The 20,900-nt window shown below is 34.7% G+C and overlaps 1 protein-coding gene across 1 annotated transcript; it reads left to right on the top strand.

Annotated features, from left to right (window-relative positions):
• The first annotated feature begins 1,044 nt into the window (after nt 1-1,044).
• DL1C (DYNAMIN-like 1C) lies at nt 1,045-20,353 on the top strand. Its single transcript, XM_028214541.2, has 16 exons — nt 1,045-1,427; nt 1,516-1,579; nt 2,292-2,396; nt 4,113-4,214; nt 5,878-5,928; nt 6,049-6,110; nt 10,456-10,546; nt 10,697-10,761; nt 10,986-11,180; nt 11,284-11,403; nt 11,504-11,574; nt 12,605-12,830; nt 13,328-13,378; nt 16,566-16,806; nt 17,127-17,266; nt 19,922-20,353. The coding sequence occupies exons 1-16, from the start codon at nt 1,296-1,298 to the stop codon at nt 20,045-20,047; spliced, it is 1,842 nt and encodes a 613-aa protein (XP_028070342.1). The 5' UTR covers nt 1,045-1,295; the 3' UTR covers nt 20,048-20,353.
• Nucleotides 20,354-20,900: the final 547 nt, after the last annotated feature.

Raw genomic sequence — 20,900 nt, 5'->3', positions numbered from 1 at the left:
ACAAAACTGATTTGATTACATAACTATCGATATCCGATCAACGCAATTTTTTACAGGCATATAATAATCGATGAATTTTACACATTGGTGATTCGAATTATCGAAACAGAATCTATACTGAACCCTCGTAGGCCTAACAGTACTGGAGGGAAGCCATTCCCTAAATTAATAATATACACGCACATGGTTATCAGATTGATGAATCAAATCATGACAGTTCAACGATGCAATTGGAAATGATGTCCAACCATTTAAAAATACCGAAATTAAAATTAAAAAAAGAAAAAGAAAAAACATTTCAGCTAAGAAGATTAAAATTATTTTCAAATAAATGAGTTACAAATTTTTAATGTGCTAATTTAATTTAATAATTTTTTTTTAAAAAAAATTTGTGCTATATTTTTCACTATCACGTTATTCCAGAAATGAAAAATAACGAATAATTATAAAATAACCTCAAAGTTTGATAATTGTAATAAAATAAAATTTTAACTTTATCAATTTAAATTCTAATCTTTTAATTTTTTTTCTATCTAAACCAATTGCATATTTATGTTATATAAAACATACACACAAAAAATAAAAATTTAGTCATTAAACTCAATGTATGTGAATTTAAAATGTCTAAAATATTTTTTTGTCATTGAGTTTAATGATTAAAATATTATTTTTTTATTAGTTTTACTTAGTGAAAATAGATAGATGATTTAGATTAAAAATAAATCAAAAAATTATTATTTAAATTGATAAAATTAAAAATTTAATTTGTTACAAGATGTTAGGTTTTTTTTTTTTTATATTTTATTTTTTGTAAAAAATTACCTAAAAAAAAGTAGGATAATTGTTTTTAAGATTCTTGATACATATAATATTTTTATAGTAGTTAAGGTTCTCAATATTTTTACAAAAAAAATTTAATTCAAAAATATTTTACCTGACTCAGAAAAATTTCGAGCCCAAACACAAAAAAAAAATTTCATCAAATAACCTTAAGTAAAATAAAAAAAAATTACAAAATTGAAAACTAATTTTTCTAGAAAACGTACACATGTCCCATGCAATCCCATGTCTTCAACCGTATTTCTGTTTTCTCATTTCGGACATTTTCCATCTCTGCATCTGTTAGATCTCCCCATTGCATTTCCATACTTCTTCCATATCATTTTTCTCTTAATCCTCTCTTCTCACTCATAAACCCAATACTAAATCTATCTATCTATATATACATATATAGATTCTTCACATTTTGACAGAAACCCAAATCAGATCTCGATCGCATTCGATCTCCACCAGCAATGGCGACAATGGAGAGCTTGATTGGACTTGTTAACCGAATCCAACGAGCTTGCACTGTATTAGGCGATCATGGCGGTGAAGGAATGTCCCTCTGGGAAGCCCTTCCTTCTGTTGCTGTCGTTGGAGGCCAGGTCACATTTTTTTTCACATTGATGTCTTTTCTTTTTTTTTTTTCTTTTTTTTTTCCTCATCAAATTCTTGTTTTTCTGTTGAAATTAGAGTTCTGGGAAATCATCGGTGTTGGAGAGTGTTGTTGGGAGAGATTTTCTGCCTCGTGGATCTGGTAATTTCAGTTCTCTACTTTTGGATTTGTGTTTCCTTCTGTTTTTGGTTGGTGGGAAAGTGAAAGAAAATGAAATACAAGTCACAAATAAAAATTCACCGCTTTTCATTCTAATCTGTTAACTGAGCTAAATATGATTACTGGTTTCATTTTTTTTTTTTATATGGTTTGTGGGAAAATTTTAGAAAAGGAATAGAAATCACTATTTGAATCCTAAGCTTTTCATCACAAGTATTTGATTCAGTGGAAGTTTAGGGTCTGTCTGGATGGATGTGGATTTCGAATCAAGGGATTTGAAATTAAAATATTGGAGAGTTAGCAATTATAGGTGGAGAGAAAAACTATATAAGAAGATAAGTTGAGATCAAAGAAATGCATTTTAGTAGGAGCCTTGTAGTTAGAAGAGAATCCTTAGTATGATTTCAAATAGCTACTTTTATGTAGTTATTTTAAATCCATCGTGATAAATTAATCTAATTCAACTTGAAATTCATAGGTGAACTATCAAATCTAAATTTGAGTTATTTATTCTCCTTGAATAATTAATGTCAAATCCATACATTTCAAATCCACGTCGTTCCAAATGGATCCTTAGTTTTCTCTTATTTTTTTCTTTGTTTTATAACACAAGGTGAGAGCCATAATAGAAGAGGCATTTCTTTTTTCTTTAACAAATACTTTGTTTTCATTATATTTTTCTTGAATTTGTAAGGTATTGTTACTAGAAGGCCATTGGTGTTGCAACTACATAAGACAGAGGGGGGAGCTGAATATGCCGAGTTTTTGCATGCACCAAAGAAGAAGTTCACTGATTTTGGTAAGTTGAATTTTAAGAAATTCTTTCTGTTTTTGGTTTCTGGCATGTAAGTACTCTTGGGCTTTCCAGTGTTAAACTTACTTATTTGTTAAAGTCTACACTTCACTTTCTATTCCTTGACATGAATTTTCATTTTATTTCAATTGGGTTTATGGATCTCTTGCTTCACTAGTCATGGTACATCTTATATGTCTTGACAATGTGCTGATTTTCTTTTTTTCTTTTTATTGTTAATAGTTTGTGTACCATATCCGTACAATTGCTCTGCCCATTTAGCTTTGGGGATCTTCTGATGATTTATTTGTGTATGAAAATTGTCTTCACTACAAAAGATTGACATAAAGTTGTGGTTTGAAGCCAGAAAGGCATAGTTTGCAAAAGTGACATTTGCGTCAGCAGACATGGTATTTTATTTATTTATTCACCGTGGAGCTGTCTGCTAAATCAAGATCAAAGTTTCTTACTGAGAGGGTGATTTATGCTCCGGCGTTGGGCCGAGGTATAAACCGAACAGGTTGGGGGCCCAGCAGAGCAGTGGGCCGAGATGATCGACTGTTCACCCGGAGATGGGCTACCAGAACTTGGGCCGGGCAGAGTTTGGACTATGTGCTGCCCCGAACCGTGCAGAAGGTGCTCGGCCAGGAAGTGACCGGTCAGACCAGGATGCTCGGTCTGAGGATTGTCGAGATCAGACAGACCGAGAGGCCGGCGCTCGGAAAGGCGCGGTCAGCCGAGGTAGTTGACTGACCGGCGAGAAGACCGACCAAAGGAGGATCCCGGGCTAAGCTTTGCCGAGATGCCGCCTAGCCCGGTCCTTCATTCGGTTATCCGGTCGGGCGCTTAAGGTATGAAGCATGGTATGACCGAGGTAGGGCAGCTCGGCTGCCGAGCTCCAGCTATGCTGGCAGGCAGTTGAGAGCAGGTGATGAACGGCATGGTTTAAGCTGACAGATGGGATAGCAGAGCCACGTGTCAGGAGATGACAGGGAGTGGATATGGGGCACAGAAGGTATATAAGCCTGTCTGCGCCGCCCATACGGGACGGACGAACACTCTGTAAGAAAATCCCTACATTCAAACCCTCTCTCCCTTCTCTCTATTCCCTCTAAGGTGTGTGCTAACTTGACCGTCGGAGGGGTTTTTCCGGCCACACACCGCCGGGTAGCTCATCCTTATTGACTCGCAGGTGATCGGACATCGACGGAGCTCGGAAGAAAGGAATACGGGCACGCCGGAATATCTGCTCCCCGTACACTTACTGAGTTATCCAATGCAGCTAACTCAGCTGATCAGTTACCGCTTATCCTACCTACCTTTCCTATTATTAGCTCAAATAAACCTTTGTCTTTTCCTCGTTTATGATTCAATATCATGAGTTCTGCATCATTGCTCATATATCCAACCAATCTGTTGATTTTGTGCCTGCCTTTATTTTGTTAATATTATCAAAAAGGAAAACAATAACTGATCCCCTAGAACTATTAAGAAGAAAAAAATCAGATAATTCAATGAGAAGTTGAAAATTATCATTGTTTTCCGTTTTCTGTCAGGATGTATTCAACAATGTCTATTTTCTTTAAAGGCTCTGGTGCTAGGCTGCATAACATTTCATCCTTAATTTATTTATTCCTCTTTGTTCAGATGTCTGAAAAATTTAGTCGATACAGAACTATAAATTTTGCATTAATGAATGAGCATTCTTTTTTGTCTATGCAGCTGCTGTACGTAAGGAGATAGCAGATGAAACTGACCGTATTACAGGGAAGACTAAGCAAATCTCTAACATTCCAATTCACCTGAGCATTTATTCACCAAATGGTTAGTATTTGCTTTGCTCCTTTCTAGTTCCTAGGTCGATTTTTTTTTGTTGAAAGTAGAAACATATAGGAATAATAAAAATATATTGTTTCTTCTTTATTTTTTTAGTGGCCAATTGTGTGGAAGAATATGAAATAAAGAATGAGCATCACGTACAAAGCAAAAGGCTGGCATAAAATATGAAAGGAAAGAACATGTGTCGCAAAACCTATCAAATATGAAAGGAAAGAACATGTGTCCCACATATACACAATATAACAAAAGGGACTAATGAAATTCCAAAACTTAAGATGTCCCAATGATACACAATTCTGTGTTTGGAGAAGTAGGAGTTGTGCCTAGATGTAGTAACATGGACCCATTGGGTCTCTTGGATAATATGACTTGCTTGTCTTTGAGTTATCCTGAAGATCCTATTGCTTCTCACATGCCAAATGTAGTAGAACATGACAGGCAAAGCAAGTTTTCTTCCAACGTAGTAAAACACCTTCCACAATATGCCCCTACAGCAGGGGCATTCAAAAAAAGGCGAGAGATGGTTTTTTCTACCCTAGTCACTTTGTCATTTATTTGACATTCCTTCAGTTTGTCTCTAGTTGTAAGGCATTTTCAAATTGCAAGAAAAAAGGATGATTCTCTGTCTTGTAATAACTTTGGGGAACCATATGAGCTTATGCCAAAGAACTATAGGTTTTCTATTATGAATTGAATTCCATCAAAAAGATTAAACTTCTTATAAGGAGACACAAGCCACTCTACCTTACTTGGGCAGCATGGGTTCCGTCTGAAGTTAGTGCGGATTGAACTAACAATCTTTTGAAGTTCTGAAGAGCACGCAGAGGGCCTAGACCAAGTTCCATTCGTAATTATCTTTTCTACTTTCTCATCAGAAGGGAAGCCAGCATCATAGACAATGTGGCTGCCATAACTTGAAACTAAAGGACCAATAAAACACCGACACTTCAATCTGTGTACTATTTTTTATGCTTGTTCAAGTTGGAATTTCGTTAGGGGCTCAAAAATATTGTTGTGGGCTTGTTTATTATCTTCTGAATACAAATAAAACTCAGATTTTGTTTATTATAGTCAAGTCTTCTTGGCATGTTTCATGCTACCAACAACACAACTCAATCAACTTCCCCAATCACAATTACTTGGGGTCAGCTACATATATCCACTTTTTTTTCCAATTGGTTCGAGTTTCCCAACTGGAGAATTCTAAAGATCTACATTCATAAGTTGTGACTGCTATTTTTACATTGGTTGTTTACCTACCACAATCCTTGTTTCTCCAGGCTTTGGAATGGCTGCATAATAAAGCCTATAAGCATGACACAGGCTCAGTTGCTTATTTTCATGCTATGTGTCTTTAAAAGATTCATTGTCATTTCAATTTCCAAGTCATCTATAAACATGAAAGTGCTAGGTATGAAGTGTTTTAATGTTTCCTTCATCCTTCATAGAAGGTTTTTCTTTTCTTTGTTAAACGATCCCTGTAACTTTAATGCATTTGTAGTAACCTAAAATTACCATTCTAGCTTCCTGTATGACATGCCATTCTTTTTTTTCCTGTTTTTAATTTTTATTTTCCCCCTTTTAAAGATCTTATGGGCTCTCTCAGTTTGGATTTTTTGACTTTTAAGCATATGATTTTGTTTTACAGTTGTAAACTTAACCCTCATAGATCTTCCTGGGCTGACGAAGGTTGCTGTGGGTAAGTATCTTAATAACATTTACTTGAACATAATATAAAGAAACTAATCCATTTACTTGTGCTTTATTAAATGATAACTTCAATATTTTTTATGAGTAATAACAACCTTTCTTTTTGCAGAGGGACAGTCAGACACTATTGTTGAAGATATTGAAAACATGGTCCGTTCTTACGTTGAGAAGGTGCGGAACTTATCTTGGCAAGAACAATGAACAATTTTTCCTAAAAAAAAAAGGAAGCACTAAATAAAATATGCATTTTTTGAGTCAACAACCTTCGGGATCTATATTTTACCTTGTGTTTGTTTGCGAAGATATATTGGCTGCCTGCAAAATTGCGGGTCTATAATTTAGAAGATATATGATTTTGTTTCTTAGTGAGTTACCAAAGTTGTTGTGACAAAAACTACAACACCTTTTTAGGATAGGAAATTTTTTATAAATATATATACACATTTCATTTGGAGGAATATATACAATTTAACGAAAATATTGCTAGCACTAAGATATTTCCATTTTACTAGAGTTGTGCTTAGTTGAGCTGAGAATAGATTTTGATATACTCATGTGTGCACCACCATACATGAATACTGTCAAAAGTTATTTAATTTGATAGGAAAATTGTTTATGGGCATGGTTGTCTTTTGAATAAAGAGAATGAATGTAAAATGTGTATATTGTCAATTAGATCTAAGCTCAAGTTTATATGAAATTACTGTACATGTGAATTAGACTATATACAATAGCCATAGTAGAGCATAAATAAAACTCAGTATTTCAAGCTCAACCCTTTGATCTGATGATGGATCATAATCAAAAGTCGGTAGAATAGAAAATCTGTGAAGCTTTTGAGACAATCAGGAATCAACAGGTTTAAATTTTGAGGGGAGATGGAAAAGGTAATTGTGATGTTTACCTGAAGGAGATGGAAAAAGTAATTGTGATGTTTACCTGAAAAATCTATCTCTATATATATGTTTGGTTATGGTTGTGAAATGAGAAAATTGTTGTGAAGATAGACTCCGAAAAAGCTATGAGGCTTTTGCAGTGGAGACTTGGCAACTAAGAGGCATGGATACAGAAATGCCAACATGGCAATTTTCAAAAAGGTGCAAGACACGACACATAGGGGACACACAAAAAATATACAGTTTTATATATTTATTATATGGCATATATATGAATATATTGTTCAAAGATATAAAAAAATTCAACATATACTAATTTTTGTAAATCTACATTATTTTTATTTTATTTTGTATCCTAAGTTATTTTGTTCAAACTTATAATTAGTTTCATATGTATTCAAGTTATGGGCATGTGTGTCTCCCAAGTGTCTAAAGAGTGTATGGGTCCAAAAAATTTAAAAATCATAGGACACATTCGGATGAGTGTTTGACACGTGTTGGGAAGTGTCCGAAAAGTGTCGGTGTTCGACACAGACACACACTACTTTTATTAGAAGTGTTCATGCTTCATAGCTTGGCAATGAAACGCGTTAGCTTGTCCTATTTGCTGGTGCAGGTTTACGTTGCAGTAACTATGGAAGGACTGTAGACAAGTGATGCAGGGCACCTATCAAGAAATTTGTCCTGTTTTTTTTATTGATTCAAAGTCAGAAAATATGGGGAATGGTTCTGAAAGAAAAGAACCGAGATTAAAGAAGAAATGAATTTTCAAGAGAAGAACACATGCCACAGCCCTACACACAAGGCCACACCTTTTCTCAACTTGAATTCATTGTTCAACTCCGACCAATTACAATGTCAAAGCCTTTATTTATAGGCTAAAAGAAACCCGAATAAAAATAAGGAAACTAAAATTCTCAATGGCTAAGAAACATACTAAAAAGAAATAAATCCTAAGAATCCTGATTAAAAATTCTTTATCACTAAGAAACGTACTAAAAGGAAACAAATCTTGAGAATCCTAACAAATCTTGAAAATCCTAATTAAACTATAACTTAAAATAAATAAATAAAATATTAGAAATAAATAAAATTATAAAATTTACATGAATATCCATGAACATTCCGCATCAACAAGATTTGCCAGTTCCAGCCATGAGGACAAATGCCCAAAAATATTTATTTTAATTTTGGATCTTTTATCTAGAAAAAGGTTGAGAGTCACCACTTAGTTTTTGTTTAGGGTATCACTAAGAACCCAAAAAATGACTCCAAAAATAAAGTACTATTAAATTGTCACCAAAGAACTGAATTCGGGGCTATGGTAGAAGATAGGAATGCGTGAAGCATCCATCTTGCCTAACTATAAAGTCGGTCTCTACTCGACATTGTTGGTTTATTTAATTAAATTTAGTAGGCTTGAAAATGCATAAATGATGATATAAAATGAGGATAGAATTAATCACTAGGATGAGGATAGATACTCATCCAAGGCAGGACACACCATCATTTTTGAAGAATAAATTCAAAATCAAAGAGATAAAATTATATAGCTTGAGTGACAACCCCCTAAAGGGTCCATCGTAGGATTTATCCAACGAGAATAAATTTATTTAATTTTTTAAAAAATGTGAAGCCTTTAAAACAAAACAGCCCTCACTTTAATTTACAATGTGGGTCTTTGGGGACTCTTCGAATTCTATCTAATGGAAAACAAACTACCATCATTATCACATCCTCATGAATTCAACCATAACAAAATAAAAGAGTAACAATAGAAACTATCCATGAGTAGGAATAAAAAAAAAATAAAAATAAAAAAAAAACAAAGAGTCAAGATAATCAATTTTGTACCAAGTGTATCCCCTTTGACAAACTAAGGGACACCCAACCAATCGCTGTGATCAAAAGAAACCATTAAACATATGTAGCTTTGGGAAAGGGGAGTACAACAATGTTAAGGTGATAGTCCGTCTAGGTGGGCTCAAGCTAAAGTAGGAGAAAAGAGTTAGCTTTTCTGCCGAGTGAGCCCAAACAAGAGAGGACACACACTAGATCAGAGAAAGTTTAGCTGTGTCCTATTTTTAAGCATGATGTTCATAAGTCCACTCAATAAGATACAACTTCCAGGGCTTACTACACAGCTAAACTTGGGAGGAAGTATAAAAATTTTGAACTAAAGAAATCCTTGAGAAGTACAATGTGGAGTTGGGATTTTTGCCCCTGCTCACAGTGTTTCTCAGTGATTTGCAGTGTTATTTTCTGAGAAAAGACCTGGGTTTATATATCAAGCTCCATGGGGTCTTCATTTTTAATGTGGAATGAAAGAACAATTGGATAAATTCTGAACAATTTGGGCTGAAACTGATGTGGGAGAAAATCGAGCCAATAAGAGCACATGGCCTGCCTGGCCCTATGGTTTTTACCATAGCATTGGCCAGCTCTACAGGGTTGGCTTTGGCTGGTCTTGTTATGAGGCTTTTCGGGTCAAATCTTGAACCTTTCGGGCGCAAAATGTGACTCAAAAGGGTGTAAGAAAATGTTACAACTTACAAGTTTCAAAAATGATTCAAGGGTGTTCCAACTTGAAGAATCAGCTTGGCACATTAGATTAGACTATAAATTGTCCGATTTCAAAAAGTATAGTTGTCGGGATGGGGTTACTTCCACTTCATTCCGTGATTGAAGGAAGTCTTCATAATTTCATTTCCACATTCTCGTCATTAAGTAGTGCTTTGGCTATTGGCCTAAATATTATAGCTAGTCAAAATGGGAATTAAACTTATTAGAGAATTTGAGAAACTAGAAAGGAGAGGATGAGTTATTTACAGAAGATAAAACAAGCATTTTTAAGTCACTTATTTTCTTTCTTTATTATTACAAAGTAATTTTTTTATAAAGATTGTAACTAGTATTTTTTCCCCCCTCATTTCTACTACTATTTTTTTTTTCATTTTTTAATAATTTTTCTTGTAATGGACAACCCCCTTTCCCAACTAGGCATTTAAACCTTTGGTTTATGAGCTTCTAATATTCATGAACCTTAACATGTTCAATTATTTAATTATTGAGAATGTATTGACATTTATGTAGGTTTTAGTTTTTGCTTTCAAACATTTTTCATATCTTTCCAAATTCTTTTGTCATTTCGCTTATGTTTGTTAAATGTTTACATTTCGAAGCTAACAGAAACAACATGCCAACCAAAAAATTTGATCCTTGAGAAAAAGTTTATTGTTTCTTCTATCTGCTTTACGAGCATTAAAAGTTGTTGGTGTAATCTACCATCATAATCAATTAGACTGGTATTTTTAAACATCGGTGGAACAAGAAAAACAAATAAAATGAAAAATAAACAAGAAAAATAGGGGAGGTCCACTTTGCTAAATGTATGACAAAAGGGAAAGAAATCCAGAATTAGGGTTTTCCCTCTTACTCCTTATAGTTATACTAATGCATCTCAAAAGTACGAAAATACCCCTCAGGCTATTCCATAATTCATAACAATCATGGACGCAGTTCTCTCAGTTATTAACAGTTTAGCCATAGCCTGCATAATCAATTTTGTAATCTCATATTTGCATTATTGGGGTCAACTGATGATTATTTTGATTTTGCAGCCCAATAGCATTATACTGGCTATTTCTCCCGCTAATCAAGATATTGCCACTTCTGATGCTATAAAGCTTGCAAGAGAAGTTGATCCAACAGGTACTTGTGTGGTTGGTACAGTATTTTCCTGTTTGTTAAGGCTAGATTAATGCTTCTTTATTGGAACATTTACTTACAAGCCAAAATATTATATATATATATATATATATTTATTTATTTATTTATTTATGAAAATTGGTTATTTTTTAGGTGAACGGACATTTGGAGTGCTAACAAAACTTGATCTAATGGACAAGGGAACGAATGCTCTGGATGTATGTGCTCAACACTGACTTTATAAATTTGTCAAACCACTACAGAATGTACTCTCAATTGTATTAGTGCAATGTCTAGATTTTTATCACATCATGGTTGTTTTCTCCTTTCATTTTAATTCCTTGGAAGTTATGGTGTATTCTTTTTGTTATTCTCAATTCTAGTTAGTTTTTCAGTTGCCAAAATGAAAGGGATGAATTGTTTCTCTTTTACAACGTTTAAGGTTCTTGAAGGAAGAGCATACAGGCTTCAGCATCCCTGGGTTGGAATTGTGAACCGTTCACAAGCAGATATCAACAAGAATGTTGACATGATTGCTGCCCGTCGAAAGGAGGAGGAGTATTTTGAATCTAGCCCGGAGTATGGACACTTGGCACGTAAAATGGGTGCGGAATATCTGGCACAACTTTTATCTAAGGTCTCTCTCCCCACGTAATGTAGTTTCTTATAGTTATTTTCCTGTACTTTTTTTTAATTACCTCTACACTGAACTTAGTTTTTACTTTTCGGGTATGAACCAGCATTTGGAGACTGTTATCAGGCAGCGCATACCAAGTATTATTGCTTTGATAAATAAGACAATTGATGAGCTTAATGCAGAGTTGGACCGTATTGGCAGGCCTATTGGTGTAGATGGAGGGGTAATTACTGTGACCTATGTCAAAGTCACTATTTTTAGTCAAAACAGAGATTTCTTTCATCCAGTTTTGATTACTTGGGAAATCTTGACTGTATGTGCAGGCCCAGCTGTACACTATTTTGGAAATGTGTCGTGCATTTGACCGTGTGTTTAAGGAACACCTGGATGGAGGGTAATGCCACTATCTTTATTCTGCAATTTTTTTTTTTTTTGGGAAGTTTCAAGCATCAACAATTCTATTTAGGCTGTGTGATTGTCTTTGTTGTTGAACGTAATGATTTTACTTGCTACATTCTTTGCGATGCATTGGGTATTACCAAATTGATCAAGTCTGTGCTTCTAAGGGTAGTGGGGTAGTAACACATGCTGTTTCAAAGGATATTGTTTTTTCTTAAAATTCATGTACAAATGGTACTTCATAATCTTGGGAAGAAATACCTATTGCCTCCATAATTTAACAAGGTTAATCCATTTTGAATCCTTAATACAAAAGTCTTTCTTGTTATGTATTGAACTTGATGGTACCTGAGCATGACCATATATTTGAGGCTCATGAGATTGATTGTACAGAATGGACATGGTGTTGTTTGCCTCCTGAACCAATAATTGTTTGCCTCCCCTGCTTCACTTGGTAAGAGAGGAGCTTCTCTGGATTGCCTTCTTCGTCAACAAATAAAGGGTTTTTCACCCAACTTTACAGAACCACCCTTTTTGAATCACTCATGGCTTATAAGCAAGCTCATTTATAGCTGATCCTTCAATTATTATATACATATAGCTTTTCTGCATAACCTTATGTAGTTTTATTTGGTAAATAGTAATCTTCAACGCCAATATTCATTTGGGAACCATGAATTATTTTCTGGAATATATGGATGGATGTGCATGCATGTCAATGGGACCTTTTTGAAAATAAACTTGTGGCATTTACTTGAATGATTAAAATGGATTCAAGGTTCAGTTTATTATGGGAGAATTAATATTTTGATGAAAGTAATTCTAGATTTTAGGACTAAGTAATATTTATTGTCAAACATTTTTGTAAAGTGTGTACCTTTATGGAAGAATATACAGTCTCTATTAAATCGTGTGGTCTGAATGTCATGGAAAATTAACATCCTTTGATTTGGATTAGTTTTGTCTGTTTCTTATAATGAAATTTCTTTCTAGAGTATATTATAGAGTAATAATTTGCTTCTCAGGCGACCAGGTGGAGATCGGATATATGGCGTTTTTGATCATCAACTACCAGCTGCTTTTAAAAAGCTTCCATTGGATCGTCATCTTTCTCTAAATAATGTCAGAAAAGTTATTTCAGAGGCAGATGGTTATCAGCCCCATTTAATTGCTCCTGAACAAGGGTACAGAAGACTAATTGATGGATCTCTCGGCTATTTCAAAGGCCCAGCTGAAGCCTCTGTTGATGCTGTAATGTTCCTTGCTATTTTAGTATCCTACATAATCCATCTAAATTCTTGCTTTTTACATAGCTAAATATTTTATGAAGGTTTGGTAGTGTTTTCATCAAATATGGGTCATTTTCTTTAGGGAATTTGGAGACCTTACTTGCAAAATATGTTATTGCTAGCTACCGTCATGGATGGGAATGTTTTTATTTCTTTTTAACATTTAGAGTAAGAAGTTAAGGATCCCACTTTTTTTTAACCCTTGGAATTTTTCTGATTCTAATAAATCTGTAGTCAACACCCTGCCTCTGCCTCCTGGTGTGGGTCACTTCTTCTCAAAGGAAAAGGAAAAAACAAAAGGGTCAATTCACTTGCAATATCTCCTAATACATAGCTTTGATCTAAGAAATGTAATTGCTATTTACATTTTGGATCTTTCTAGAGCATCCTTTTCAAATATAAATCCTAGTTTATTTTAGTTCTTATCATTGATTAGTTTCTATTCCTTTTCTTCCTCAGGTACACCTTATTCTGAAAGAACTTGTGAGGAAATCACTATCAGCAACACAGGTAAACAATCTTCAATTTTTCCCCCCCAGTGAGATAGATCATCTTTGGTTAGTAATATTTCTTTGCAAAATAATTTAAATAATTAACAACCTAACATCGACATGTTTATATTTCTACACATTTGGAAGTATTCAAGTTATTTGGTGCATCTGACATGCATACTTCAGTCAGTTTGAAATATTCATGTAAAATTGGAATGGATTGGAAAAGTGTGCTTGGAAACTTACACAAAAGAATAATTGAATGGCTGCCCTTTTGGCATATATATACATATCAAAGTGTAACTGAGGCATTTTGGACATTTTGAATTGTCCATGTGGCTTTAATATGTTAGCAGTCAGGAAACTATGCAAGCATTGAGAATGCCAACTTGCCAAGGAAATCTACAAACATGAATTCCCTTTAAATATAGTTGAATTTCCAATGACAATAAAAGTATATCGATGAATAGTCGACTTCCATGTGACTCATGTCTTACCAAGTAAAAGTTAACCTTTTAATTCTTTTATTTAGTTATTTATTTTAGGGTAAGCCTTGGCGCAGCGGTACAGTTGCTCAATTGCAACTTGGGCGTCATGGGTTTAAACCACATAAATAATCTCCCCGGGGATAATGTTGTGTACATCTGACCCTCTCCAGACATCATAGTGGTCGGGGGGCCTCATGCAATGGGACTGTCCTTTTATTTATTTACTTATTTGGTTTTCGTTAGCTACATGTTGTGGGTGGGAGGAAGAAAATGAGAGTTCAACCAACAAATGGGCTTCCCATCTGTTTATATATGATCACTTAATTATGTATGAAAGTACAAAGGCACCAAAAATAGGGGTTGCAAACCTTCTACACTACAATGTATAAAAACAGGCCCCGTGCCTATATCAACAGGAATGGACAAGTCTTCTAAAATTAAACAAACAACAGGGGAAAAAATGACAAGGAAAAACACTATATCGTCTACAAATATAGGGAAATGAGAAGTATTCCGTTCAAACAATGAGTCAAAAGCTCAACACCCTCAAAAAGACCTGCAGGGTTGCCTGCCACACTTTCTTGTCCCACCCCAAACTTACCTGTTCCCAACAAACTAAAAGATCAACAGTGGAAGAGGGCATCACTTACCAAAAATACAAGCTCCAAAGAAGAGCTACACTATAATGAAGAAGAACATGATTCACTCTCTCCCTGTGTTTTTACACATACAAACCCAAATCACAATAATCTTATGCCTTTTCCTGAGGTTATCAATAGCTAAAATAGCCTTAAGAGTTGTCATCCAAATAAAGGCCACCTGATGTAGCATCAAGGGTTGACGTAGCACCAAAAAGAAGAACAGAAGGAGAATGAAACATAGAAGAACAAATAAATTGGGGAATCACAATCCCATCATTATATTTTATATCAATATCCCAATTATAGGCTCAAACCATGTTGTACACTCTCAAACATATTGCATATCAATGTACTTATAAGCATCTCAAGAACATTCCCATAAGGAAACAAAATCTCAATATAACTATAATTCTTTATATAATTATAATTCTTAAAAACAAAACTACTCTCGCATATAAAACTCTAAATTAATTAAAATTCCTAATGATAATCATATTCAATCTATGCCTCATCCAATTCTTTGGCATTCCCTATCACCACCTTTGGAGGAACCTATTGTTTTCCAAATCCCACTCCACAGGAATGCTTGCTCTCTCCCTATGCACAATGATTCATAGAATGAAGGGACTGAGGATAAGCCATTCCCAGTATTTTCCAGGCCATCAAATTCTGAATCTCCCATCAATGGGCACTCATAAAGTAACCAAAAAAATCCTTTGGAGGAACCTATTGTTTTCCAAATCCCACTCCACAGGAATGCTTGCTCTCTCCCTATGCACAATGATTCATAGAATGAAGGGACTGAGGATAAGCCATTCCCAGTATTTTCCAGGCCATCAAATTCTGAATCTCCCATCAATGGGCACTCATAAAGTAACCAAAAAAATCCAATATGGAGTCTATCTTCCTGTCTTGTAGTGTACTCCTGAACTGGTGGTTGTCCACCTTTGAAGGCACCTTAGTTTTGCTTCGTGTACAATGCACAGTAGATCACTTTCTAGTCAAACTTATATTTTCAGTGGATAATACTCCTGTTCAAACATTGTTTATGAATTTTGTTTGGTTGGACATATAAATATCACTGCAATTGTGATTGTCTTGGTGACAACACGACATTTGAGTAATGTTACTAATGTATATCATTGTTGTGTTGCTGGAGGTAGACTTGTGTGGGGAGAAGCATCTATATTGTAGTATGTTAATTCAATTTTCTTGTTTGGCAGTCCCAAAATATTATCTACAAATTAATGTTTACAGAGCTACTTATTATACCAAAAACTTGCTCTTTTTCTATACACATAACTAAAGGTAGTTTGGATGCATCATAGTTCTCTTACCATGCACGTGCAATTTTCTTACAACTTGATTGCATTCTTCATAAACAACTTTTAGATATGGATAGATAATGCATAAGTGTCCTTCAGCATGACAGGTCTTTTCCATCTTATGCAAAAAAGAAAAAGAAATAAAACAAACTTAGATAATTTCTTTAAGAAAAAAAAAAACTCAAAACATGCACTCACCATATACATATATCTAATTGTCTACCTGGATCTTTTTCTCTTAACTAAGTCAATTTTAAGCATTTAATCAGAGCTGTAATTGTTTCCGATACCTCTCTCTCTCTCTCTCTCTCTCTCATACAAATGTGATCTTCCTTTTATGAACTCTCACCCTTATGTTGAAAACCATCTGCCAATAAAATGAATTTGGAGACTAGAGGTAAATAAAATATATAATGCTTCGTTTGATTTTGAATAGCTTGATATATATTGTTGGGCCTATTTCCTAATAACTTAGGCTTTTGGGACAATTGATGACTTAACATGGTAAAAGAGGTAAGGTTGGGGGAGGTTTTGGGTTCAAGTCACTCTATTTGCATTTGGTCCCTGTTTGTATTCTTCGTCCTCTCTATGCACGTCTGTTTGCATCTCCACATGCAATACAAGGTTGCACTTGAGGGAGGGTGTTGAATAGGTTGACATACATAGTTGGGCCCATTTTCTAATGGCTTAAGCTTTTGGTACAATTGGTGACTTAACAATAACTTCCTAACAATGCTTCATGGTGATTGTAGGAGTTGAAGCGATTCCCATCACTTCAATCTGATATAGCAGCAGCAGCGAATGATTCATTGGAAAGATTTCGTGATGAAAGCCGGAAAACAGTTTTGCGGCTGGTTGAGATGGAGTCTACTTATTTGACTGTAGAATTTTTTCGCAAGCTTCATCTTGAACAAGAGAAGCCATCAAATCAGCCTTCAAATACGTCAGCTCCAAATCTGGATCGATATGCAGATAACCATCTCAGGAGAATTGGTAAACAGTTTGCTCTTTGCTTTGACATCAAATGCACTGTTAATGACCCATAATTTTAGCAATTGACCTCACATATGAGCTAACCATCTGCATGCTGCTTATATATTGCATGCATCCGTTTATGGTTATGTTTAAAGTTGCTTGTGTCAACAACTGTAATTTTGTACAAACTGGTTGGATTACTTGCATATTTGAATTATTCCTTTAGATAGTTAATTATTTTTAAGTGGCAATACATAGACGATGCTAGATGCATAAATCCTAGTTTATCGAGCGGAAAAAGAAAACTAAATTCCAAAAAATATCTCTTTTTCTGTCAGGAACAAACGTCACAGCTTACGTTAATATGGTTTGTGATACATTGCGGCTTTCTATTCCCAAGGCTGTTGTTTATTGTCAAGTCCTACAAGCCAAGAGATCTCTCCTCAACCAATTTTACGCTCATGTTGGGAGGAGGGAGGTAAAGTTACTTACAACTTACTCATAAGATGTGCACATTTCATATTCCTTTATCTTTTTCTTTTATATATATATGATCAATTTCCTATACTTTTTGGACCCATAAATGTCAACTTATTGCCGCCCCTCCCCCCCTAGAATTTTGTAAAATAAAAGAGGAACAAAAAAAATATACTGCAGAGATAGCATGTATGCTCTCTTCTGTATCTCTTTTACCTTTTTTAGATCTATTTGATACTATTGCACATTCCCCTTTGGTGACAAGTATCAAGATGTTCCACTCGCGAGATGAAACTCTGGTGGCAAGTAGACTATGATTCTATGAATAATGAAATAAGGAAACCCCTCTTGTGAGCAGAACAGTATCTGCAAGTCTAAGTTTATTGCAATTTTGAGAGAGGCTGATGTAGCTTGAGGTGATTCATCTTTACTTCTAAGTGCCTCTTGGAAAACAACACAATATTAATTAGGTGTTCTAAGTGCCTCTTGCAAAGTTAGGCTGGGGGAAGGGTTGGGAGACGGCGCAAAAAGGCGTGGGTGCTTGCAGGTCATTGCTTAATGTGGTTGGTTTGGCTAGAGCGGAATAGGCTTATTTTTCAGGGAGTATCTCGCTCAGTTTTGTGGCTGGTGGGGCTGTTGCTCACTGTGTTACATAGCTGGGTTATGGTCTCTGTTGATCCGGATGTATTAGCTTTTGTAGATTTTGTTGAGGAGCCGATTAATTAGTCTTTGGATGTTTTTGGGTTGATTTTTGTATTCTTTGCATCATCTTGATACTTTTTAATAATTATTTATAAAAAAAAAAAAAAAAAGTTCAGTTATTAGTAAAGCAATATCATTTACTAATGTTGAAATACGTAACAAGAACAAGAGTTGGGTAGAAACTATATTAATTTCACATAACTAAATTTAAACATACAACAGCCCAGAAAACAACGGTATCAACGAAAATAAAACAACAGGATGCCATGTGAATCATGATGGGGCTAGGCTTCAAGTATGTGCCTTCAACCATGCTATTAACCAAAACATATCATGTGTTCATGAAATAGAGATGTGATTATGGCAGTTAGGAAAATCGTGATTGATAAAATAGGGAATGAGAAATAGAAATTTGAGAATCTTACAGGGTTTTAGATTTGGTTTTTTCATGCCTTTCTAACACGTTTGTGAAACCATGTGGCAGCTCAAGAGCACTGGGATTCAATTCTTACAGTTGACGTATTGTCCCCATGAAAAAGAAAAAAAAAAGCCATTGTGATTCTTAACTTAGAAAATTTGTTCTTGCTGTATGTGTAGAAGGAGCTGTTCAGCAAAATGTTGGATGATGACCCATCATTGATGGAAAGAAGAGAGCACATAGCTTAAGAGTTATGATTTAGTGTGAAGAAGAGAGAAGAAAAGAGAGGAAAAGAAAGACCAGTGTTGCTATGTGATAATGAAAAGAGAGTCTCATAAGGGTTCTCTTTCATCTACTAACATCTATATTAAACGAGTCCATAGTACAAATATACCCTTTGGAGGAATAACATTAGCCTCAACACTAAGAAACTTGAGTTGTAAAAATCAGCAAGAGACGAGATTGATTCAGTTGCATGATAAAAGTGAATACGCACAACATATCACTAGTTTAAGAAACTAATTCCATATTCTTTTGCCCAAAATAATGAAAGCCATGTACTACGATAGTGATTCATCACCAGTTGCGTCACCCATTGTCAAACTCATTAGCGCACAAAATTTTACGTCACACTACATTTGATAAATTGTTCTTCTCATTTTTAGGATGGATATTCATTAATAAACTCTATTTTCTGAGAAAAATATATCAGCCCCACAAATAGTTTGAGCATTTTTATGACTTTTTAACAGTTTCTGATAGCATTGACTGACTGGATTGACCAAGACATTTTCTAGGGCCGCGTGGAAAAGAACCCATTTGATGGGACTTAAGGCTTGGTTTGGTTATATGTGTTATATGCTCTACTATTATAATAAGTAATAACACAAGAATTTTGCAGAAGTTCATAAAATACTAAGGGATGGCCTACTCCCATAGCCAAAAAGGATCCTCTCTCTCTCTCTCTCTCTCTCTCTCTCTCTCTCTCTCTCTCTCATATATGTGACTCCCACATATATGATGGTGCAAACTGTGAATGTAATGAAAAATGCAGTGGAAATTGCAATCCCATAAAGTAGTGAAATTATAAAGTTGATCCTTCAAAATTTGATTAATTTTTGGAGTATATTAACTTAATGAATTTTTATTGTTAGGCAATCCACTGTAGACAAGCATTCTAAAGTTTGAAGCTAGTTTTTGTGTAGTCCGATGGTTCATCACTATTGTATTAATGGGAAAGAACTATTTCTGTGTCTTTTTTCAAGATATTGACTAGAGACTAGTGTGAACCAGACTGCCCCTAGAAAACTAAGCGTGTGCAGGTGGACAAGGCTATCAGGCAGTACTTCAAACTCTTCTAAGAATAGTAAAATTTAACAATCTTAAAAGGTTTTAGGTTTTGCATTTTTCATGCCTTTGGCTTGGGTGGAACTGTTGATGTATTGTCCCCATGAAAAAGAAAAAGAGAAGGAAAAAAAACTGGTTTGTGATTCTTGACTTATTAAAGTAGATAAGCTAATCTTGCTGTATGTGCAGAAGGAGCAACTTGGGAAAATGTTGGATGAGGACCCATCACTGATGGAAAGAAGAGATCAAATAGCTAAGAGACTTGAGTTGTACAAGTCGGCGAGAGACGAGATTGACTCAGTTGCATGGAAGTGATTGCCAATTATAAATTTCCCAGACCGGGCAAGCACTGTCTCTCAGTATATGCACAACACATAATGAAAGCCCACACATACTTGAGGCGCATAGAGTGGAGTTTGCTTTATTTTATTTTTTCTTCTTTATTTTTTCAACATTACGTTTACTTTATTTTGCAATTTGTTTAGTAGAACCTGTTTCAAGTGAAATTATCATAACTTTGCTGGGAATTTTTTAATTCTTTGTATTGATTTCTTTATGCATTCTTTGTTCTTGTTGATGATGTTCTGATAGAAATGGTCACATAGTTGATAACTTTTTCCACTGTTTCTTGTAGACCTTTGTCAAATTGGTATTATCTTCTTCAATTTTGCTCTCTCATGGAAGCAAATACCTTCTATGCTTTCAAAGCTTATTTTACCAATTTTCGAACTTTTTCAAATGGAAAATACTTTACTATTTACATAATTTCTTTTAGGATTTGACTCGTTTCCAGTTGAAAGTTGAAGACAGATAGAATTTCTAACCGGTAAGAGTTATTAAACGGAAAACTCTTATCAGTAAGAGTTATAAAAACATGGTCCAGTTGAATTTTTTTAATGACTCTTACCGGTAAGAGTATTTTGTTTAATGACTTTTACTGGTCAGCGTCTTTCATTTAATGACTATTACCAGTCAAAGATCTCACCTGTGTTTAGTTTTCAATTGAAAACAAGCCAATCTCTTTTTTTACTACACTTTGTTTTAAAATTGTGAGTCCCAATGTGGTCATTCTCTATACAAATTTTGTATTACGTTTGTTTAGCACCACTCTTGTCAAATTTAACTGTTTTATTTGGTACAAAACTTAAATCCTAATACTGGTATATTA

Source organism: Camellia sinensis, chromosome 5 (genome assembly GCF_055761805.1).
Source record: "Camellia sinensis isolate YWXY chromosome 5, ASM5576180v1, whole genome shotgun sequence".
In the NCBI taxonomy this organism is placed as follows: domain Eukaryota; kingdom Viridiplantae; phylum Streptophyta; class Magnoliopsida; order Ericales; family Theaceae; genus Camellia; species Camellia sinensis.
This window is presented reverse-complemented; position numbering and strand designations above follow the sequence as displayed.

What these genes read in the sequence shown, in the direction of transcription:
- DL1C (XM_028214541.2), top strand. Translation starts at nt 1,296, where the DNA reads ATGGCGACAATGGAGAGCTTGATTGGACTTGTTAACCGAATCCAACGA. An exon ending in CTATTGGTGTAGATGGAGGG is followed by an intron (nt 11,404 to 11,503) that starts GTAATTACTGTG and finishes CTGTATGTGCAG; the next exon opens with GCCCAGCTGTACACTATTTT. An exon ending in CTGAAGCCTCTGTTGATGCT is followed by an intron (nt 12,831 to 13,327) that starts GTAATGTTCCTT and finishes TTTCTTCCTCAG; the next exon opens with GTACACCTTATTCTGAAAGA.